The 24,812-nt window shown below is 41.7% G+C and overlaps 1 protein-coding gene and 1 long non-coding RNA gene across 2 annotated transcripts in view; both read left to right on the forward strand.

The window, feature by feature from the left end:
• The window catches only part of LOC110973217 (uncharacterized), an 87,129-nt gene that overhangs the window by 55,588 nt on the left and 6,729 nt on the right, over window positions 1-24,812 (forward strand). The gene's annotated exons all lie outside the window — the stretch shown is intronic.
• Window positions 1,727-10,612, forward strand: LOC110973216 (kappa-type opioid receptor-like). The gene is made up of 2 exons (XM_022223867.2): window positions 1,727-3,297; window positions 3,437-10,612. The coding sequence occupies exon 1, from the start codon at window positions 1,969-1,971 to the stop codon at window positions 3,061-3,063; it is 1,095 nt and encodes a 364-aa protein (XP_022079559.1). The 5' UTR covers window positions 1,727-1,968; the 3' UTR covers window positions 3,064-3,297; window positions 3,437-10,612.

The following is a 24,812-nucleotide window of genomic DNA, read 5'->3' on the forward strand; positions in this document are numbered from 1 at the left end:
CATTCACTGTGCACTGGTCAATTCTCCCGGGTTGTCTGTGCACCAAACAGGCACTAGGTAAAACCGACCAGTGGTTGACTATCTGTCGCTGATGGTCAAAACATGGTCAAAGCACCGAATTGCGGGCATACGTGTAGGCTGCATACCAAGACCATTGATACTGTTTATCCCAATTCGAAAAAAATGGAAAGAAACTTGGTAAAAACATCCCTGAAAGTTGATGTTTCTCATTACTTACAGTTTCTGTGCATCAATACTGTTCATGATTCAGACATCGAATAAGACTCAGCCGAAAAAAGTACGCCCAAGCTGTAGCCGGATCACGTGACACTTTTTTTCCGAGATGGTGCGCTGATTTCCCCTCAGATGTCTCGTCGAAACCCTCGGTGAAACGTCGTCTTTTTTTCTGTCTCGTGTGCTTCTGTCCAAGTACATTTGTTAAATTTGTGGAGAAACATGAACGGTAGTGACGTGTGTCCCTTAACATCGTGCAAGAATCTAATGGCGAATACTTCTTACCCACAGCGAACATTGCTCTTTGTCACGCTGCAGTGCTTAACAGCGTGGTGTCTGTGGGACATCGACATTATAGTAGAGACCGTCAGGGTCTGTGAAATTATTTTTCTAGTGCCTGAAAAACAAAAAGAGTATCCATATTCCTGTCAAATAGAGAATCCACGAAACATAACATACATCTATTTTTCTATTCACATAATTGTAACACTTAATGGTATAAAGATACTCAGTGGAGCGCGCAGTAGCATGCACATGCATATTAATCCGTACAAGATCAAATGAACGCCACGCCGTTAATACGACAGGATATAAGCTGGCAATCCAGAATACCCGTTCCCACATGGGAAACACCAAGCTGGTGGAGTCGACGTATTTTACCGATCAAAAAGGAGAACACATCAGGTTGCTGTGGCAACGTCTTTTTGTACGTGGACTTCGAAACGTAATAAAAAATCATCATAATTTCAAAGCCTTGACGAAGGCGGAAAGGTAATTTAATCCCAAGACATCCACGGCAGTTGTGAGAGATATTGTCTCCAGTGGGGATAGTGGTTTTTGCCCGATTAAAATATGCTGAAAAGTGAGTTCAAAGGTATTGAATGCTAAATTACTGTTTGGCAGATTCATAAAATTATTTTCTAGAATGGGAGAATGTAAGTACAAAATATACAAATGCGGAATTTTGATCTAAGCAGTGATCCAGATAAAGTAGTGATATGAACAGAAAACCACTGTTTGACATTCACATTCATGACATGAATCCCAAAAAATTGAGTTATGCCTGAACAGCGCATGAATACTCAGGACCACTTCACAAAAAGAATTTCAATCTGGCTGGCACTTTTAATTTCAAAATGTAAGGAGGGCGAGTATGCATCGCCAGAGCATCCCCAACAAACCCAGTTACGATCCAGTTGTCTGGATTCCCAGGGAGAGTTCTTGTATCAACTCCCGCGGAGTGCCACGAGATCGATAAAAAAGTAGAGAGGCTGACAAATGGAGACGGCCAGAAAGGGAAGAAAGCCATGGCATGACCGTTCGGTAATCCATGAGACAAGTACGTGACCCGTGTTGACTATGAATTGTGCGCCCAGGGATGCCAAGAGGAGGCAAACGCGCACTTTGTGTAAAACCAGGCGTGGAGAAAGCATTCACAGTCAGTTGAGTACACGCTGTTGGTCACCATGCAAGCTTGAATTCATGAGCTCCTCCCCACGCAACGGGACAACGAGGCACTGACAGCGACTAACTCTCGAAGACATGCGCAGTGCGGGTCCCAATTTTCTCACTGCATGAGGTTCGTCGTCCGTAGATGGCAGGGAGCTTCCGCTCATACCGCGCCATCTATAACCGTAGTGTTTTGGTATACGAGCCCAGAACATGGACAGACGAACGTCGATGCATATCGTTACTCTGATTGTGCTGAAAATAGTTTAAATCGACACCGTGACCATGGATTGGAACATGAATTACACAAATCCAATCTGTTCTGACACTTTCCAAGTGGCAGCCAATGCCACGGATTTGTTGAGCTATTCGCCAGCCGCCCGAACCACCATTACTGTCTTCTTGCCAATCCTGCTGATATTCGGCATTCTCAACAACATCGCCTTTCTCATCGTTGTTTTCCGAGTCCGGGGCATGAAAACAGTAACCAATGCATGCTTGGCCAATCTGGCCATCGCCGATATAATCTTCTTGGTGACGGCAATAGGACAGCGACTGTACACTTACTGCAAGTCACCAATTTACGCTGATGCCGCACCTATTGGGTTGGTAGGATGTGAGCTTGGGAACCTCACCAAAAGTACCACCTACTTAGCTGCCTTGTGTTCTGTCACGCTGGTGTCTATGGAACGCTACGAAGGAGTCTGTCATCCACAGAGGAGTCACAATCGCACGGGAACCAAAACCTATCGCTGGCTACTGTTGGCATCCTGGCTAGGGGCCCTAACGGTGTCAGCAACTTTTATACCGAGTTATCTAAAATACGAAACAGTTTGCTTGATATGGCCGGAGGAATTCAGTCATTGGCCGGGTACGTGGAGTACATGCAATCCGGTGGAGCGATGGTGGACCATTTACACACACGTCGCGCAAACTATTCCATTTATCGTGGCATTCTTCATCAACGTGGCTCTTTACGTGAATATTGTGCGTGGCCTCAATGCGTCCGTCAGACGTGCACGTCTCACAAGCCTCAAGGACAAAAACGCCAGGTTGCGCAACCAGATTGCATGGATGCTTATAGTGAACGGTCTGGTATTTTTTGTCTTACTCGGGCCGTATGAAATCCTGTCTTTGGTCAAGGCAGTGACGCCCATGGGCACCACGGCTGTTCTGGAGGAAATCTTCAAGTGCTTGTCCTACACGAATTCAGCTATTAACCCCGTGATTTACATTTCAATGAGTAGTAGGTATCGGGCCGCCTTTGGTGTGGTTTTCCTCCCGCCTTTTGGCAAGAACAAGTTCCGAAAGGCTAACAACACGTCGCAGAACAGCGCCATTTCCAGTCTGTTGGACATCTGCAGGGATTCTCAGGTTTAAGTCGCAGACGACGCAACCACCACGGGACCAAGAGAAAACTATTGCTCTTCTTGCGAAATTCCAACTGAACCTCTGACTTAAAAATATCATACTCGGGAATGCTCATAAAGATAAGATCAGGTCTGTTTAATGCATGTATGGCTTCAGGTGATATAATTTTCCACGGGTGAAAATGTACTCCCAATGGTGCTTTGAGGACTTCACGGCACGTCCAGAGCTCGTTACTCAACGAAGGTAAGTTTAATCTGATGGAAAGACTGTCATGGGAAAGGGGGTAAATTACAGACTCGTGGAGAGAGTTGGGTCCATCAGCTTTGATACCTCTTGTATGAACCTCATCCGATATATCGGCTTGGTGTACTCGTTTTAATAGAATGGATCCCGATTACTACGCCGATGAACTGCTGCTGTACTGATCGATATGCCCGCACTCCTGTCTCCATCTATTGTATCGAGCACAGCAGACGATATTTACAGCCACACTTGAAGAACATCGAGCCAGCTTGGAACATTTGCACAAATTGGACAACCAGAAATCTGCACATTGCGTATTTGTTGAGCACTTGCGGGCTTCATTTAATAGCATACTCAAAATTTCACTGACTTATTATTCTTCGTGTGCAGTGTTTGAGAATGTGATGTTAGGATTGCAATTATTACGGTTTCTAAAACCAGAAATTACTGTCAACCAGTCCCACTGAAAAGTCTAGCTGTTCCATCTACATGTATATGAAAACATAAGGACTATAGATGTGAAGTCTATCCAAGAATTGTGATTGGAAGGTTGATTGTGGAATTAACGTCGCGCGCGCGGTTTGAACTCTGGTCGCAGACTATACTGTGACTTTAAATGCCTTATCATCCTTTGATTGTAAATTTTAAATTGGTGTAAAGACTGAATTATTCTCTTTGGAAGGGAGTCTCGAGACCAAATAGAGAAATAATTTTAAATGAATACGTGGTTCGAGTTTTAATTAAATTCCCTTTCGATTGCAGGACTAAATTATACAGTTTTAAGGTGTAAATACAAGTATATCTTAGCTGGCCACTGAAAGTGACTTTTGCTTATTTTGGAAGAACTGAACATTTTTGTGCATGTTGGTCGTAAATAATGAATTATTTAGTATCTCAAAATTTGGAAATGATAAATTTAGCTGAATTTTCGTTAATGGTTTAAGGATAGTTTCAATATAGTGACATACGGTCTGTTGCCAATAGGTCTTGTCCGTTTTATTTTCATAAGAAGTGTCTTTTTTGTTTAACAACCATTTCCATAGCCTTCAGGGACATAATACTCCAGTCGATTAAAAATCAATGTTCCTTTATGACTGAAATGGACTTATGAAGGACGACAGAGTTGTGCAGTAAACTATTCCATCCAGTCGAATCTGTTAATTTTTCTGTTCTTTTGCGTGCCCAGAACACAAAGTAATAATTGTCTGGACAGTATATTTCTTGCTACATATATCAGTTGGTATCAGAACAAACAGTGCCTTACCTGTGTAAAGTAGATTCGAAAAGTTAATACTAATATTAAAATATTCCACGAATGACTTGTACAAGACCTGCTATCCTGCATACTTGGATTCTAAGGTTTTGTGTAGCCAACAGCCCTAATGAATTGGTATGTTGTGCCATAGTGAATCATTGACGAGATACCTCATTCGTGCTATCTTCACCCTCATCCTCTGAATCTATTCATTTTAATTGAAGACACTTGAGGGTGTGTATTATAATATGTCCGGGCAGTGTAACGAACAAAAGGTCCTACCGTGAATTCGCTGAATGTTAATTTGCATTGAACTGGAGTCAGTTAGAAAAAAAATTAAGGGAAATGATCAATGGAAAGTAGGTCTAAGTAGAAAGACATTTATAATCTCGAAATAAAGCAAAGTAAGTGAGGTCCCTTGGTGGGACTGGAGGCAAATGATTATCAGAAAATTAAGCAAAACTGATATTTTGCTTTTTTAAGTAGCAAACTTTGGCAAATCTGGAGTTGGTGTTCGGATGAGAAAGGTCACTCCAGGGTACCGGCAACGACATATTCATTTCATTGTTTTCTTTCACATTTTGTGGTTCCTTGTAATTTTAACCTTATGAACGGCTAACATTCATTTGTTAGTATCTAGAAGTAAGAGTAGGATATTTTCTGACTTTTGCGTATATGGAAGTGTTACATGTAAATACTCTGTAAATTATTTCGTAGCGGTTGAACGGTACAGATGTACAAGTCAGTAAAAATGCACACATTAATGAGAAATGCATGACAAACATCTGTCAATGATGTTTTGGCACTTAAAACGGTCACTTATACTCCTGTCTATATTTTTTTCCTTTTTAATTCATGGTGCACGTTGCTGATGTTTATCCAGGAATCAACCACCTAATATGCTGTGGCTTAGGCTGGTCATCAAAGGTACCAATCTTAAAAAAAAGAGTGATGTAATTGTTCTCCGGTTAGGTGCACTGTGGATTGTTATACATGTACTTGTGTTCGTCACGTGCTTGAGTAATACAAAGTGTGGGCTTTTAGCTGATTTGCTTTTGTGAGTAGATATCAAAATAGTGGAAATGTAAACTCACCACAATGAAGTACATCGATTCTAGTACGATAATATTACACAGTGCAGTGTTGTGAGAAATGATTGAATGTACAGGAAACGAAACCTTCAAATCCACTCCATCAGTAGAACTTTTATAGTCAAATCTATTTGTGTTTTTTAACAGTGGTAAATATTTGTGTGGGGCCAAATTCAGTGGTGTACAAAGCTGGAAATGTCCCGTTAATATTTAAAGCACCTATTAGTACAGTGCCTTTTATGTGAGTGGTGCCACTGTTTAAGCTCTTTGTCAGAGAATTTATCTTTGCATAATTATTTTAAAGGAATGTTTGGAACTCATTAATCACGTTTGACTGGTTCTTTTCGGGTACCACTGCTACTCGATCAATGAGCAATGACCAATAATAACTTTTCCTTCAGCTTCTCTTGCCAGTTTACAATTTAATGCCAGCTCTTTCCTGACAAGAAAGGGCTCTGGCTCACTGTTAATAGCTGTAACTAAGTCAAGGGTCGTATCGGAAATGGTGTTAAGATCAATATCCACGTCTTGAGGGTCCAATGTTTATCCAATTGTTTCCAATTGTTATTATTTAAATTTTTCTCGTTGTTTTGCTAATATGCTGTCCTTCATTTTCGTATTTTCCCCCGAATTTTAATGGAGTTTTGACGGACGTATTCCTTCATCACCAATGTCATTTCCATCGGACTGAAACAGTAGTAGCCGTGTGTGTTACAAACGCTGTGGATAACTAGGGGCGGCATTAATATTGTCTTCTTTGTGACAGTAATCGTGCTTACAGACACATTTTTGCTTGTATTCACCCCATAAAAGGCTGGGTTTGGGTGACTTTCTTTTTGGACCAACCGCAGGCACTCCAGAATCAGCTGTTTCATGACCAATCATTTTTCATTGAAGTTGGCAAACACATGAAACATCCATTATGACTATGTCTTTCAAGTTTCAATTGAATCCAACGGAGGGTTCTGTCTTACCTTTTTTCTGATTTCATTGTTTTGAGCACAGTCACTGAATAGAGTTGTGCAAATGTAGCCTAGACCTGTCTTTGGAAAATGTACCTTTTCCTGGAAAGGTATGTCAGATAACAATTTATGTTGTCAAATGGATGCAATCCATTGGCAGAAAACGGGAAGGCTCAATGCGGTAAAAATACGCAGTGTTGACATTGGAGAATTCAAGGAAACAAGAGGGGGACCCACGACGAATATTCTGTTTTCCGTAGTCAAAACAAATGTAGAATTTGTTTTTTAACCTCTCGTAGCTTTTCTGAGAGGTTAGGCTAAATTGTGGAGCCTTTGAAATGCTTCAGGAAAGGAAGGGGAATGAAACGGCTTCCCAAATTACCTTCATCTCATTCTGTTAAAAAAATTATTGCCTGGGGGCATAGCCCGTCCTCTTGAAAGAGAACCAATCCTCGCCTTGTTTTGGTGTTAAGTAATCAACCGTAAGAGAAAGCAACAAGAGCACGCAAGAGCTGTGGCGTTGCATGCATAAGCTGGCCGTGTAAATAGCCTTCGCTTTGCAGGAGACACATGCATGAATATTTAAAACACAATTAAATTGCAGGCAACATGCAGGCGTCGTTAATGGTACTGCTGAGGTTGTTGCGGGCACGTTTTGCCTGGAATTTGAAACTTTACTCGAAACTTTACTTTTTGAGAAAAGCATATTATGTCGTTTCACACGTCCCGAATGGAAAACACTTTGAAATGTATTTTGTTTAGCTGGTAACATGTTCCCGTGTTTAGTTTTTCAAATGATTTCCACATGTATTAAGTTACCATTTCGAGCCTTTATGTTGCTTACCGTAATGTGTAATTATTTTGAAGTTGAAATAATGCTGATCATTTAGAAGATGCTCCAGGAATTTAAAGATTGCTCGACACAACAATTTTCAAGAAATCACTGATATGTCACAAGTAGAACAGGCTGGCAGTAGACACATTCGTTTCCGCGTGTGTGGTATGCGTGATGAGCACGTGCATTTGACGTCGTGTGTGTATGTCAACCTATCTCGCGTGAGTCTCAACTCCTAGAGTGTTTCCAAAGGGAGGAACGGTTCTCGACTGTGATATTGAGAAAGTATCTGAGGCAGCACAGGACTTGTTAAGCCTACGTGTGTTTCTATAGTTTGAGTCCTGTGAACTTGCTCAAGACTCGGATCTGTCTGTCTTTAGAAGATAGTGCAAACAGATACGAAGAATATGACTCGGCACCAAGAAAAACCTGCCTCGGCTAATTTACGGTGGTCCTCATATTGCGGTACGCCCAATCTACAGTCATAATTATAAGAGGACCCCGTAGGATTACTATGCTCCGTCTCAGTTTTACGCGCAATCAAGCCCGTTGCTGCTCCCTTTTCATTTTCCAAGTCATATCAACCGAAGCGGTTGATGATGATTGTCTCTTCTTAAATCGCCACCCTGTCTTGTATATCTGTGCCTGTTTTTCATCACTGTCCTGTCGTGATACAAGTAAATTCATGTACACGCAGGTTATTTATTTATGTGGGAGCGATGCTGCGTTCAGCAGAAGTAAATTTGGCTCGGTCGCCCTGTGAGTAAATCCTGCCCGACTAACCTGTCATCGTTGATGTTGTGCTCAACACGGTCTCCTTTGGTCATAATTGCACCATTGGTTAAGTTTAAAGTAATCGCATATAAGTTGACTGACGTGGTTGCAGCGTTTGGGGTTAAAGTAGATCAAAGAGTTAACAGCAGCGTAACAAACCATGTCTTTCGCGTAAGTTAAGAAAACAGTTTATGATCATCATAGGCCTATGGCTCGAAGGTGGAAATGCATTCAGAACTCATCAGCAGTTTTACACTCGAACGTGGCTTGTACAGAAAACGGATTGCTGAATGTGTGCGTCGGTAATTCTGTCAACATGCTTTTCGCGGTAAGATAAAAGGATTAGCAAACCAACTTGCGCCTTCGGTGACGATTTGTGGGTGGCTTTCTCATGATTAGACCCTTTATGAATGATGCAACTTTCGGTTGGAAGAACAGACGGACCAGCATAGGCACATTTAACGACTGACTGCATCCTGGTGATGAATGAACATTTTCCGGTTCAGTTCTTCAAGTTTGTGGCGATTGATTTTGACTGGTTAGGTAACAATTGTGATCGTTTTCGTTGTGAACAATTTAAATTGTAAACAATAGGGGACTGACATGGAGCGTGACAAAGATGTAGATTTCGCCACACCCTCAGCATAACATTTCCTGAGATATTGCTTGTCGAAATAACTCAAGGGTGGTTAGAGTCAGTTTGGTTGACTTGTCAGGTTTAAGGGAGACAGGCTTCACCTGAAGTAGGTCTTGAGAGGAATCGATTTGACATTCATGATATCCTGAATAAACATTCGGTTTGCTCTCTAATAATAAGTGATGATGGGGTCTGTGACCAACGCTAGCCCACCGTAACTATGCTGCAGTTGTCACCCCCCAAATTGGTTTTCTGTTATTTGTTGAAACCTAGCTGGGCGCAGCTTCTCGTTGCCAAGGCTGGTTCTGTGTGACGACCATAATATTCCAAGTCCTGGGGAACTCCAGAAGGAAGGTTACCATTTAGATTTACGGTTTTTTAAATTTTTTTCCAGTCGTTTAAATATTTGACTTGCGAATTACCGGGAAAATACCGACTGTGCGTCCATTGACATGACCGACAGTAACACACAAACAGCTGGACGGACTGACACTCCTACCGTATTGAGTGACATGAAAAAGGACTGTCCTCACTGAGTTTTTTTTTTGCCGAATCATTCCCTGATTTGGCGCGAGTATCGGTAATTACTGTGAAAAAACAGTGAGAGTGTAAAGTATATATACATATATTTTTTTTTTTGGTTTGTTGTCGGTATTTGTGCCGATGACCCGCTACAAGTCGTGATAAGGATGAAGCCACAATCGCACATATTAATTCAAAACTGTTTGAGAAATGTGAGAACAACTGTTGACTAGGTATCCAGTTTAGGCTTCGCAGTGTCGCAGTGAGCTCATTGAAATGCAGGGGCGTCGAGGCGGACGAAAGTGATCATTCCCGCCGAATGGCAGAAGCCTGAGACATTCATGTTGAATGAGATCCCAGGCGCTCCTTGATTGGGACACATCACCGTGCACTGCACGCATACGCGCCTGTCGGTGAATGTGCCGCCTGCAATAGTCTTGTGCGCACCCCCAAACAAGCTGCAATTTTCATCAATTATCGGACAAAGGCGACGGCAGCGCTTGTCGAATGTCTTTGTAAGAGACGAATTCTTCGACTTAATCTAGTTATTTCATGATACACATATCAGGCACCTTTCTGATTACAGAGATCAAAGCACGAAATAACTGAAAAAATGTGAATAAATAACGTTTTTATTCAGATCATAGCGAAACCTAAAAGGTGGCTTCTTGTTACATGAAACAATTTTAGCTTGTATATTACACACGGTGTACTGATAAGCGTAATCCTTAACCACATTGAAAATTCACAATTATTACTTGATGTTTACTGTTATAGTTCATTCATAATTGTTCAATGCGAAAATCACTTGAAACAGTAGTGCATCTGATGTCTTTATTCAATTGTAGTCCTATTCAATTTCTCAAGCAACCAGACACCTCTTTACCCCGACGGCTTAACCTAGTATTGAAGGTCTGGTGGTTAAGACAGGTGCAATGTCAAATTTTAGTTTCCGGGAAGAATCCTCGGTTATAAGCGTCGCCCCCGGCATTATTTGTGCAAGCACGCAGAATGCCAACATCCCAACTGTGTGTTTAGTAAATCCAAACACTTGTGTTGAATGGAGTATGATAGTTGCTTTCTTAACGTCTTGAGGTTTGCCTTGTACAAATATAAGTTCAAAGGCTTGGTGGTTAGACAAAATGTATTATATTGCTTGTTGTTGTTACCTGATTTCTGTGTATACTGCAATGTTTTGAGCATGACAAAATAAAACAAACCAGATTACTGCCTATTAAATTTTGACGCTCATTTAATTTAAACTGTTTTTGTCTGATAAAACTCATATATTTAATGTACGTTTCACAAATTTTAGTCTTTGAAATTTCTCATTGCACGTACCCTGTTCTGTGAGACACTGTTGTGAAATAAATTTAGGTTCTTTTTTCAACACTGTGTTACACAGTGCGATACACGTATTTTCTCAACACAAAGTGCAGCATTTCAAATACTGATTGATTTTAACTCCTCGTCTTAACCGGGTGGGTTTCTAGATAATGTTTCACCAGCTCCTAATTACATCGTGTCGTGACTTGCATTTCCATCTCTCGTAGTTCCTCGCAATTTTCAAGCTCGTTCCATGCCCTTCTTTATTGGGATAGATATAGCTCGCAGCCAGTACCTCTCTCTGTCAGCGGTTTTCGGGTGTAAGCTCATTTCGCCCACGCTCGACGTGTGCTCACAGAATCTTGATCTTCTCCAGGATAGAATCTCACCAGTTAAGTAAAGGTATATTTGACAACCCCGTGCTGGAGCTCTGAGAAGAAGCTATCGCGCAAGTGTTGGTTGAATCAAATGCATGAAACCACATACAAGCTGAAAGTGAGACGCAGTCCTTCCGATTGAAAAAAAAGGCAAGATATTCTGTGGCCATGCGATTGCCGGGAACTGTTTTGCTTGGTAACACCATTTAAATTAAGCACACGTATACCCGACGCGCTGACTGCATTCTGGCCTTTCCTCTCAGAAATATTCACACTTTGCATGAGTGCCTCACCATTATGAATTTACCGGGATTAACCTTCGGCAGGAATAAACCAGAGCCCCTTGATAAAATTCTCAACAAGTGATAGGTTGAGGAAGATTGAAGGACGATAGAGTTAATTAGCAGTGTAGAGAAGAACGCCGAGGATTCTTTTAATAAGAATCCTCCGTTATCGATGAAAATCTGATGGTGTAAAAATGTTCTGTCAAAGCTTACTGTATATTTATGATGAAAACCCTGTTGTAGTAGCTCAACACCTGGCCTTGACCTCATATCATGATAAGTAAAAATACGATCTGTGTCTTAGAATATTAAAAATGTCCATATTTATTCCAGTCTCCCACCCAAGAGGGGCCTCGGGGATTGACCCCCCCCGCGATTTTCTTTTTACTTTGCTTTTGAAAAGAGAAGATAAAATATATAACTATGTTCGGATCTTATACACGGACTTTGATGAATGCACACTGTATTTTAGCAGGCTTTGAGCATCGTCAGATATTGGGAAGGGGTAATCCCCCTTTTTTAAAAAAGACATATGCTACCATGGTTTCAACAAATAAATTAAAAATTGAAATTTTAATTTGCTTGTGACTAAACCTTGGGCAACCCTATCAGACCCTCTCTATCAACGAGCTGGCAAAGGGTTCAGGAAGCCAAGAATTAGTTCCAGCAAGCCATGCTTGGACTATTAGCGCTGCCGATTGCAACGGGTGCAGGACATAATCTACACACCAAAAAAAACAAGTCTCCGGTTTCTGGTCAGAAACTGCCTCCAGAACTGGTGCGGCGACGCAGCTGTTTTTAACCCTAACTTTTTGTTTTGGAAAAGATGTACGTATAACGCACGGTGGCCATCGCGACTGCATGCGCACGTAACGCCAGCAGCTATACCAACACTAAAATAGACTGCCCCCGCACTTTTTCATGTTTAAAAGCATTTTCAGTTTGTACCTATACACAGGACATAAGACCACCTCGTTTGTCTGGTTCCCAGATGTAAATGTATAATACAGAAATTACGTCATCTGAAAAAGAGTGTCCAACTTAATGTGTGGGGAACTGGGGGGGCTCCTTTACTTTACATATTAGTCAACTGTACACCTACCAAAAACACGTTGAAATTATGCAGTGCATGATTTCGGTCGATTAAGGAGGTTTGGCAGCTTTGGACATCATTTTATACCAAATAAAAAACTTTCTTATTTTGCCGACGCGCACGCTGACTAGAAACCGGAAACTTGGGGGGGGGGTTGTCCTAAGGAGCGTCCGCTCCCAACAGCCCTCAGAGATAATGCAAAATCACAGACATCAGCCGATCCACCGCTTTTCTGGATAGTCCGTGGACTTAAAATGTAGGAGTACAGTATTTGGACGAGCAGCCCCGGCTATGTGCCTTGTTCTGAATGATTTGGATGTAATTGAGCGATGTCTCGTTAATGAACGAATTTCCTATCAATCGCTAAAAAAAAAGAAGTGGCGATTCCACTCTTCATTCCTGCAGCTTCCCTTGCGCGCCAGCATAAGGCCAAGGTTGATAAATTGGAGGTATTCAGAACAAGCGAGCAATTACAGTTACGAGTGCATTTTCATTAAAACCGAGGTGGTGAATTTCGGGGCTGATCCTTACTAGGGCTTGAGGTTCACGGAATTCATTAACTCTGGAGGTTTAGCGTTTGAACCCTTCAGATTCCTCCGCTGAGAACGCGTTGGAGGTGAGCAGATTCCTCATACCGCTGGGAATTCGCCAAGATTGGATTCTCAAAATTCCTCGTGGCATTTTGGATGTATAGAGTTAATCAAAACTCACATTTTCATCTCTGTTGTTGAAAGAGTATCTGCAGTATCCGTAAAAAAACACTTCTGGGAAGAATGTTTCAGCAACTTGGACAGAGAAAATGCAGAGTAGATGAAATCATTCAAAGCAGATCGCTGTACTTTTCCCCAGTTCTGGCACATCCCACAAATTTGTCATTTCGAGCAGAGGTGGGTCGTGGATAAAACATCTCTTCGATTTCCAAAACCGTATATTTACTCATGAAACCTACTTCTCCAGTTTGAAAAAGGAGTGAGCTGTCTGAAAAAGTAATAAAATGACAGTGCGCAGTTTGGAGTCCCACTTTAACACTAACTCCCCAGACTGCAGAGAATACACTTAAAAATGGAAATTGTTTTTAGGCACATTTGGTTGAATGGTATCATGTGTAAATACTGGAAATATCTCCTTTGTTGGGGTGTGATCGGTCCTTTAATACATCGTATGAGCCTTTCAAAGTTGAGTTTACTAGTTTGGCCTCGATATGACAATTGCTGTTACATTATATTGTTGATATGTCTTGCACTGTTGGTATGAATCAGTTATAGTTAATGAAATTGGATTATCTTTTGGTGCATCCGTTTCCTGGAAAGATATCATCTTGCCTGTGGTGATGTATGTATTTCGCCGATTAGTACGTCTCGACCATTTTGTTGCTAACACTGTGCAGCTATGTTTACTGTTCATATTCCGCCAGTGTGGTGACACAGTGTCATCACCCGTGACACTCAATGTTTCTTGAATACATATTGATCAGACGGTTGGATTTCCCATTAGACGTGTGTCATGTTGCAGATCAGACGTCAGACAGCAGCTCTACCGCAGCGCGACATCTCCTGTAGTCAGTCATCCTCCTTTGTCAGTATCAGGTTAATATTTCACACCTTTATGTATAGCCTACTAGACCCAATTCAAAATATCCTGCAGTATTTGTGACCAAAGCAAGGTATAGTGGCTTGTCTGCACACCGATTGTGATATCTGCTGTCAGGTGTGAAGGTAATCGTTGTGTCTGTTTAGTAAACTATCTTCCTTTCCCAAGATCTGGGTACCGTGAGCCGTCTCCATCAAAAATTAACTTCAAGTTAAATGTGCATTTCAGTGAATGAAAGCAAGGGAAACACGCACCGGTAATAATCGGTCCTGCGTTCCTTCAGCAGAAACAAGACGGCTGGCAAGCTTCTACTGTACCCTCAGATGCTTACAACCCCTACTTTTTAAACCAAGGATTGGCCTGATAGTGAGATTATTTTTAATCTGAAGCTTTTTGGGTATCATGAAGCATGGAGCGGGGCCTTTCTCTATGGATGAAGCAACTGAAGGTAGAAACTTTGGCCAGCTGCTGCGGTGAATGGCCACGATTTTCAATTTTAATAGAGTAAAGATCCTACCCCTTTAATTCATGCAGCGACGTCTTCTCTCTCAGGAATTACAGCGGGAAATTACATCCATTTGATCGGCATGTCAAATAATTTGGAAAATACACCACGCATGAAATTGCTCCAGAGAAAAAGTGGGCCAGGCGGTGCCAAATTGATTCGTGGAAAGCATGCGTGTCTGCCTCCGTACCAAACATAACAATGATTGCTATCTCAAGCTTACTCAAGCTATCTCAAGCCTTGTGCCATGCCATCATCAAACCGTCCTATTGGTCCATGCATGGACAGTAGTGTTCTTAATGATGGAAGCCCACATACATCCCTGAGAGTTTTTTCTAATTCATTTTTTTTATTGTCGGCTTCTTTGACAAGCAAGACAGTGGAAGCGAGTTGAGTTTTTTTACAACCTCATAAAACACTGATTATAATTTGCAGCCGGCGGTGACTACCTGCGCCGTGTCAGCCTGCCGTAATCTAGCTAAGCGATGATCACTACCACTCATCTGTCCTGGGGAGGTGTATTTTAATTTCTTAAGGTGGCCTTTTTGGATAATTTAAATGCCATTTTTATAACTAAAGGGTTCTCATGTATAACTATGCTTTCTCACCATATAATATGAAGTGGCACAGCCCATAATCTTTTTGGAAACGGAATTGTTACTATCTCAAGAGCTTGCTACAAAATTCGTCTCATCAAAACGAGCTTATTTGTTTTGTTGTTTAGGAAGAAGTGAACAAGTTAAAAAATTCTTGTGGAGTTGAGCGCTTCCCATCATCTCTAAACAGATTTTCGAAATATCCTGTGGAGACAGTGGAATTGTAAAATATTACGTTGTTATTTCAACTTAAATGCCTACAAGTTAAAAGTTGTATCTCTATTAATTTAGTCAAAACGTTATCGTTTTCTCTTGACATGTGTATTTTCTAAATTAACTAATGGTACATGTATCATGAGGCTGTGTGATTATGTTTACATCATCGAAGTCTCTAGTACTAGCAAGAGATCATTTGTGAGATGTCCTGTAAGTCCTCAATCTTTATTATGTTGTATTTTATGTCGCTGATGTTAGTGATCATCCTTGGATTTGTAATTATTCTAATTATTCTGTCACAATAAATAACGGAAATGGAAAAGAAAGTTGTTTTCTCTTTGTTCTTTGAAGTGTAGTTGAATACAACACCAGTTTGTTCATGTACCAGACATTTTTCATTGAAATTTCCTGTTCAATTCAGCCAGACAAAGGCGTTTCCGACGGTTTTTCTTTTAAGCTTTCTCTCTTTCCTCAGGCAAAGCCAACAATCAATATCCGGAGCTTAGCACAAAAAGACAACTACTTAATTGGCACGTCATCATGCCATGCAGTTCAATTCTTATAGTGATGGGAAACAACGCTTGACGAAATACCCTTCATATAGTCATCCACTGACAAGCCCACGTCCGTTGTCACAAAATGTGTATGATGAAGTGATGTTTGATGGGGGAATACTCTTTCGTTTCCTGGAGTCTCGTCCAGCGCCAGTAATTGCAACTGATCAAGACGGCTCACACGGACCGAGATACGTAAATGATGTAAACTAACAGAGGCACTCTATGATTTGTGAGATAACAGGGAATGACAGTGACGGTCAGAGCAGAGGAAGAAGGAATATATAGACTAGTTGATTTACAAGGATGGAATAGGCAGATGGCGAGATTACCCAGCCGATGGTCCCACATGGGGCGATGGCAACAGCTTGATGGTAATGATGTCAGGTGGACAACCCGCATATGGTTGTGGTAAAGCAAAAACCTCTGTGTATATATAATTATGGACAGATATTTACTTTTAATGGCGTCGAGTTTATTGTGGCATGGCGTCGAATCTTCATCAGCATATCAAATGGAATGTGACCCAATTCTGTGTGGTCATTCAGCTAGGGTTTCTCCATAATCTTTATGACCCTCTGTCAGAATCTTCATTTTCATGGCACTGCTGGTTGCATCGTGATGTCGCACTAACGTGCAGATGGGGAATTGAAAAGAATCCGTTACATTGTATTCATTTACCTTTCCCCAAAGTCGGGGCAGAGAAACCCAAAGCCATCAGCCAATTTCTCCGTTTAACTATGCTCCGGAGAGTGGACGGGCTTTGTCGCCATACCCGTGATTCTTCTTCCTGGAATACGCTTCTTCTAAGGCGTTTTAAGTTTTTCCCTGGACACGATGTGATTTTATATCGCTGGCAATGTTGGCATGATTTCTTCACAAGAACCAATATCCTGGACTGTTTTTTGTCGGTAATCGACCACAAAAGGCCCATATCAAGTTGTATAAACTAATATTAAATTACGTCAGGGCAATGCATTTGACCACAACTTCGATAACTTTGCAAGATTGTTTCTTTCACTTGAAATATGATGACCACCCATCGTCGAAACCTTTACTGCAGTGCATCTCCGGAACATTCTATTCAACAATCAGATACTCCCAATACTCAAATCGCCGGTTTCACTTATAATTACTGCATTCCATGATCCATCTCCTTTTCAAATTACGCATTTACGAAGTTTTTAAAATATCTTCTGAGGTGCACTGGGGCCTGGTGTGGCTCGAAGCGACGATTTGTGAAGTCGCTTAGCTCTTCTGCCATTTTCCGTATCATTCCATCGGATTAGCTTCGATATTCTCCATACTCTTTCCATCGAAATTTAAACCATTTTGTCCTGTGTGTTTCTATGATCAACAGTTCGCTTTGTGCGTAAGGCTTGAGGTATGGTCCTTGTAACTCTCGCATTTAAGTTAAGTATTTTCTCTCTAATTTAAACGAAACGAAAGCGACAGCAATAAAAACACCGACGTTTTTAGCAAATACATACAGGTTTTAAAATATAAATCGTCCATGCGTTTGTCCAGGAGTGTATAATCTTTCCAATTAGACATCACTCAAAACAAAATAGGTTCACGATAAGTAATCAAACAATCTAAATTTTAAACTTTGAAGCTGTGCGCCCTCACTGGCGAAAGAAAGACAGACTGGTATGGAGTTTTCCAAACGGGTTCTTGCACGCGTTCGGCGTGCAAGCAAAGACCGTAAGTTCCAGCATAAAGTCATTGCACGTATTCAGTGTGCTCCGTGTCATCCGCGCATAGGCTTGCTCGCCTATGCGTGTTTAAAAACACGCCCTCTTTTGTTTCCGCTCGGGGGATCGAAGGGATTGAGGCACATAAAATTGAACGGTAACGCACGAACACCTTGGAGCCTTGCGGACGCCTACGTCATAGATATAGAAAAAAGACTAGATCGGCAGTGTGTGTTTACGCGCGGTCTTGCGTGTAGGGTCGCGTGCTGGTGGGAAGATAAAGAAAAAAACGCGCATCAATCGTGACGAACGCAGTCCACGGTATGTACGCTGCGGGCTCTTGACGCTCAACAGCTTCACACGTGTTGTGCTAGGTCACGTGCTGGAGGAAAGATACATTTAGCTGTATACTGTGATTCGACAACCAGAATTAAAAGCCATTACTGCAGTGGTTCAACACTCGTCGACAGGTGGTACGTGCGCGTTTCACGCTTCTTTGACCAACAGGTGTCATGGTGTGCCAAATGCACGCGTGCATCAAGCTAAAATATGTGCGTGTGAGTGCGGCGCCACCGCAGTTATGGCGTCGAATAGGATTAGTCTATAGAATACCAAAGTGAATATGTCACACGCACAAGTGTGTGTGTAAAAGGTATCTGCGCGAAAACCAGTGCTTAAACCGATACGTGCACGTAATCCATTCGTTTGCACTGCACTTTCTAATTCACAGTGACATCACACTTCGGTACTCTCACCCGAAGCGTGAAGACACTTCAATGTAAACTACGCCAACTGCGCATGCACTGCACATAGAGTTACATGTATTGATCGCCCTTAATATGGAACCATGGAATTGGAAGTTATCGTGCAACTTCAGCGATCGTCCAAAGGGAGCCTGCAAATCGTGTCTCGTCCACCTTTGTGACGAAGTCACTCACAAACCGGATAGACTAACGTACATTTTGCAAATCACGACACCCCGTTGGTCGAAGAGGCATATAACGCACGCGTACCACCTGCCCACGAGCGTTGCGCCACCGCAGTAATGGCTTCTAATTCTGGTTGTCGAATTACACTGTTCTTTACGGTCATTTTGCGCGTCCATGGGAGCAAAAAAAATGACACTCATTTATCACACCTAGTGGGGCGTATGCACACTGCCAATCTAGTCTTTTTATTTTACGTGTACGTGTGAAACGCGCACAGAGCACTAAGACGTGACACTCATCAAACTTGACGGTGTGACAAACACACTTGTTGCTCCATACGTACACACACATACATGCGGACCGGACCGCGTAAGTGCGTGCTTGTAACATGGCGGTTTAATTGAATGACATTTTGCCCTGCTCTGGGGCCAAATTAGAGTAACAAAAAACTGAGACGTCTAGCTTTACCATATGATCTTTATGGTCAACGCTACAATTTTACCTAAACCAATAAGCGCCCTCCTGTTGTGTCCGCCATATTTAGAATCGCGGTAGAATCAATACACAATATAGGCCGTGTCCGAATCACTTGGCTACAGCCAAAATTTACACACGATTTAATGTGTACTAGTCGCAGCCGCAGCCTCGTGCGTAATTTCCAGCCGTAGAAAAGCGATTCGGAAATAGCCATATTGTCCAATTGCAGGATATGTATGAAATGCGCGCAGGATGCATAAAATTAGAGACAAACAAAACGCAACTTGCAAAATTCCATATTGGGCTTAATACGGAAACAAGAAAGAAAACGGTCCACAATAATGAAATGCTCTTTGTTCCCTTTACTTCTTATTAAATTTCATATTGCCCAAGGTTTATTATTTTAAATTGTATAGACGACTGCAATTCTGTGGATTATGAAGTACAACAAGGTGTGTCGAGATTAAAATTTCCTTCTGTATTTGTGAAACTCCCGAATGATTCAATTATGTCTTGCCCACTGCACACATTGGATCAAAATGTTTTCATTTTTTCTGTGCGAAGGGGCTTGTGTCCTCTCTGATTCCCCATGACGGCCACGTCCTCAAGCATATCACGGTGTTAAGTGGAACCTTTATAAGGTGCTGTTACTTAGCTTGTTATGGTTTATGAATTCAAATCAGGGAGTTCCACCATGCGCTATTGCATTATTCACATAGCATTTTGGGTAATATTCGGAAGACTTGAAAACGACAGTTTTGTTACTGTTAACGAGGAGGTTTGCCTTCGCGTGGAGCTAAGATCAGAGGAACAAGGCTTCTTTTTCCCTGACAAATGGAGCTCAAATGAAGGATGCCGCCTAATTCCAAACGTGAATATAAACTCAATTTGAAACGAATTAGGTTGTGCGTACATCCCTGTCAAGCGCCGCCTGCTTGTATGCATCAGGTATTCTCTTCGTCCTTCCTTCCTTAAAGAGGGATATATCATTCCGATTCCGGTAGATGGATTGGTTGGGAATAGGTATTTCTACAAAAAATATGTCTTTCTTAAGGAAGTACGGAAGAACTTCTTGATCTTGCCGAGTGCTATAGTTGCTGCTCCAATCTTTCGAACCCACACAAGCTTCTGGTACTTTTGAAGTATATGAATAAGTCAACGCCACAGTGTTCCATTATTCCCAAGCGCTCGGGTTACTAGTCGGCTTGAAAGACGACTCATAATTCAGCTTCCGTCGCTATCAGAAAACCCATACTGTTGTATCAGAACCGCCTTCGGCGTTCCAGGGGACTCAGAACTTGCCAATTTCTAGGCAGTTCATATTGATGTAGTTTTCTCCACAATGTTAGCAGCCTGTGTTATGTGCTTTCTGAAAACCTTTTGTCGACGCAGTATTTTGTAGTTGGCGGCAGATGTATTCACTCTTTCTGCTGTCATCTAAAACGGAGTTACTCTTCATTTAAACATCACTTGGAATCGCATAATAATCATGACGAATAAGTACATCCGTCTTGGTATGGGGATGTGGTTCGTTCTTGAAATGGTCATTGTACAAGGCGTTATATCTGCATGGCACCAGGCTACATTTTCATTGAAGATCACCATACAGCGCATATAGTTTAAACAGTTTATCTTATACCCATTTTACATTCTACATCAACATGAATTCTGGACTGTGTTTAAATGCTAACCGCTTTTCCATGGAACACGGCTTTGGTTTTGGCTTTGTGAAAATCCCCTCGGCATTTTACTACAGGCGTTGCAGTGTAATATTTACAAACGTACCAGTGGTGTAACGACTGAAGTAAAGTAGGTTCAAAGAGTGTATACGTGTCAGTTCGCGTTGAATGAACGGCCAACCACAATACGCGCATCACCCCAACAGTCACATATCTCCTTTTTAGTATAAGACAGCCGTTTTGCCACGGAATACTGCAGTTTCCAAGGCAACCTGTTCTTCTCACAGGTTATTGACTCCATCTGAGTTCACCTCCCGTTTACTTGGGCTAGCAGGATGTATTGTATTATTTCTTCCTGCCTGAGCTTTTTCATTGCTCTATCCATGCATTGAAAATACGGGGTTAAGCCAGTCTCCAACACTAATCAGGGAATTTTTTCTTCTTTGTCCCCTGCCGCAGGTCCTGCAATGTTCAGGTTATTAACTCAACTTCTTTCTGTCCGGGTAACAATTCGTTGTAGCAGTTAGCTGGTCGTTGGGGGCATCAGAAAAACAGCCTAAGGCTGGATCTGAATCTCTTGTCTAGAGCTAAGTCTAGGTCTTCGCTCCATTTGAAATGCGTGGAGACGCGTAGACAATAGACCTAGCCGTAGAAAAATGACAGTGGTGGAGGCTAGCCACGCAGTGACGTATCCAGCTCTTGGTTCGACCGTCCAAATTTTCGTCCGGAAAAGAGTCCAACCCCGAAAAGGGTAGCAGTATCATTTCTGCAAAGCAGGCGCTTTCAATTTCTTTAGAAAAGTGCACTCTGCCCACACAACAATATTATAATGTCAGCAAAGAAACATGCCTTTCGTATGGTTTACAGTCACAGGAAGAGGTGGTTGCAATATTCCTTGAGCTTGTCTGTAACAAAAGAAGATATTTATTCATTGCTGAGTGTAGAGTTTCATACCTCCCAGTGCGCCCGTTGCGTGGTAACTGACACAAAACGAATTAATGTTCCAGTCTCATAGTTTAAGGTTAAAAACAATAATCAGACTTGTTAAAGAAGGGGGGACTCTTTATGTGACCTTTTAATGACCTTCCTTAGGTGCTAGGGGCTTTTCTGAGACTTGCACACTTTGGATATGTAGGGAAATATGATACAGATCCCTCCAAATCACTTGGTGTTTCCCTCGTAATTAATAATGGGCCTTTCTGGATGGGGACATAGCCCCGTTGCCGGGCAGATTATTTTTCGCCAAACGAGTGCCAACAGTTTCGAAAGAGGGCGCCCTTTGTGTTTGAGCATTCTTCATAATTCTGTCCAAGGCCTTAAAGAGTGGTTATATGAGATATAAAGATTTTTAATTCACCGGAACCTGGCAGCTGATGTGTGGATTGGTTAAGAGTACCGGTACTCCCTACTTGAAATCCTCCTCTCAAGTTTGAATTCTCTCGTTTTACAACTTTTTTTTTAACTTGTAAAATAACAAGTGCGAAAGGAATATTCTAAACATAAGTTTGGTTTGTGAGGTCGAGAACTATGCATTAATTAAATCTGCATGTAATAGACCAATCACAAGACAGAAAACCAAAACAGTTTGGAAAAAAAAATCGGCGCCGCACACTACGGACGTATATAAAAAAATTTGGACTCGCAATGCCCTTAATCAGCTCATTAAGAGAATTGAATCCACTAACGGCCATTTTACCGATCCGAATACATTATAGGCGTCAATAGGTACGAGCCGACCCGTGCATTTGTATCCGGCTCAGTATAATGGCCGCTGGCTGGCTTCTATTTCATACAAGGCGTTGCAAGTCCAGATTTTTCTATATACGTCCGTGCCGGGCACCCCAGATCCGGCACCTACAGTGTCGGCCGTGAATTGGAAGTTCCAAATAAAACTAAATCAGAAGTCCTTTTCCCGCCATCTTTGCCTCTTGTGGCAAGCTATTTGCTGAAGTCTCTTGTATTTCCTTGCTGGATTGATTGGTGCAGCATCCCTTGACAAAGGTGACGCACGCATTGCTTGATGCCTTCAATGTGCCCTTGATTCGATTTAGCACGAAATCGGAGGAGTTTAGCTGAACCTCGTGGGTGATTGAGACAAATTATGCGAGAAAAAAGGAGATTTATGTGTCCCGTTACAAGTTTGGATTTGCTTACAAGTAGGTAGGTAGTAAAAATAAAAGCCATCGAATTTCAACAACAGTACCATAGAGCTCAAGTGAATTGCAGCAACTGTATCTTTCCCCTTTTCCTTATCATTTTGGGGCAAGGCGTTTGAAGATAAATCAACTCTTCATTTTTAGTGGTGAGACTTACATACTCGGATGAAAGTTAATTTTTAAGAGTTAGCTCAGTTGTCTGAGTTGCACATCGTCCGTCGTGACGAAGCCTTGTACTGCCTTAAAGCAGTCTGAAGGGAGTTTTCCGAATGCCATTCATGATATTAAAAACGTGACAGCAGATCAGGTCTTGTGAGTTGGGAGCCTGAAGTAATTACCTTGGTTAGCCTTGCTTGGCTTGCGTAAGGACAAAGGCCGTAATTGCATCACGTCCTCCGCCGATGAATCTTGATATCGCTTGCCCAAACAAAACAAAACAAAACAACTGCCCAGGATGAAGTGTTTCGTAGCGACCGTCTTCTGCAAATGCTCCACTTGCATGTTTGTGTTGTCCCGTTTAATAATTTGTGCGTCTATCTATATAATCGGTGATCGATTCCCCCCCCGAGCGTTTGGACTGTTTTTTTTTCTTATTTACTTGTGGTCCCTTTGGCCGCTGTTTGTTGTCTTGAAAAAATGTGCGATTTGAGCACGTTCAGAATGTGTACATATATTGGCAATAGTTTGCAACGCGTTGGCCAATCACAATGCACGAATCTGTCGAACATTTCCAAACGGGCATTGGGCCGACAAATTTTGCGTATTGTAATTGGCCAACGCGTTGCAAACTCTTGGAGGTGCACTGTTGTGAAACGCCCATATTATAAGAGGAAAACAATTCTTACACCGTGCGTGTCTCAATAAGGTCATTACTTGCTATCCTGCAACGAATAATCTGTTTTATCATCGGCCATTTCAGACAGTTCTTTGTTGACAAGATTTCGAAACCTTTCAAACCGTCTAGAAGACTGCTTAGGGAAACCGACTAGGTGCTTAAAAATGATTATAAAGATGAACCAAAAAAATTGACAGGAGCGGGACTTGAATCTGCGACCTCCGAAATATTTTCATTTATTGCCATGTTCTCAGAGGGGAAACAAACCAACTTACTCAATTGTAAACGCAATTCACATCCGAAAACCTTACCCTGCACCAACCCCAATTTGGTAGTGGCGGCAGGTGAGAACGTTCAACTTCAAGTGACAGATAAAAGCATCAGTAGTACCATACCAGGCTTGAATCGCCAAGTACTAGTTCTTCAGTGTTGAAGAGGAATCCCTCACAAGACCAGTCATAACTATACTTATGCTTCAGCAAGGTGAGAAATGACAAAAATGCTTTTTTTGCAATTTATTTGAGACACTTGTGACTTAGCTTAAGACTGAATAACTTGTGACTTGTAGGGACTTTTGATGTACTCGACTACTACAAAGAACAAAACTCAAAGCAATGTAACCCTCACAGCCAGGTCCCAAGAAATATTGTAAACACCATCGCTGTTGTTTACTTTGTTTCAAAATTGTATAAACCTGTAAAATGCTGCGAAGTACAACAGTGACGTCTCTTTTAACCTTTGAATTTCTGCTCTAAATGCCATGCTCAACAAGAATCTTTCGATTAAGGTGAAAGGTAGGAAAACTAATCGCCATGTAAAATGCCGATTCCAATCTTCATTCCTGCAATGTAAAAGGGATTTCTAGTTGAGAAAAGCAAAGGTTTTGTGGATTTGCAGATAGTTAGGTTTCCCTTGTGGGTGTAAAAGGCTCAAGACGCATATATCAGATTAACGCTGGAGTTTGGTACTTCTTGATACGTTAAATGTCACCCCTCTTAATCATGTGGTTTCACAGTTATCCGATTCTTGTTTTGACTTGCGAACGAAACCTCTTGGTCCCAAATCGATTGAAACCCGTATTACCTGTGTACAAGTAAGGTCGTTGACGTACAAAAATCTTTGAGAACC

The sequence above is a fragment of the Acanthaster planci genome, linkage group LG02 (genome assembly GCF_054643075.1).
Source record: "Acanthaster planci isolate LZ-2023a linkage group LG02, COTS_SCS, whole genome shotgun sequence".
In the NCBI taxonomy this organism is placed as follows: domain Eukaryota; kingdom Metazoa; phylum Echinodermata; class Asteroidea; order Valvatida; family Acanthasteridae; genus Acanthaster; species Acanthaster planci.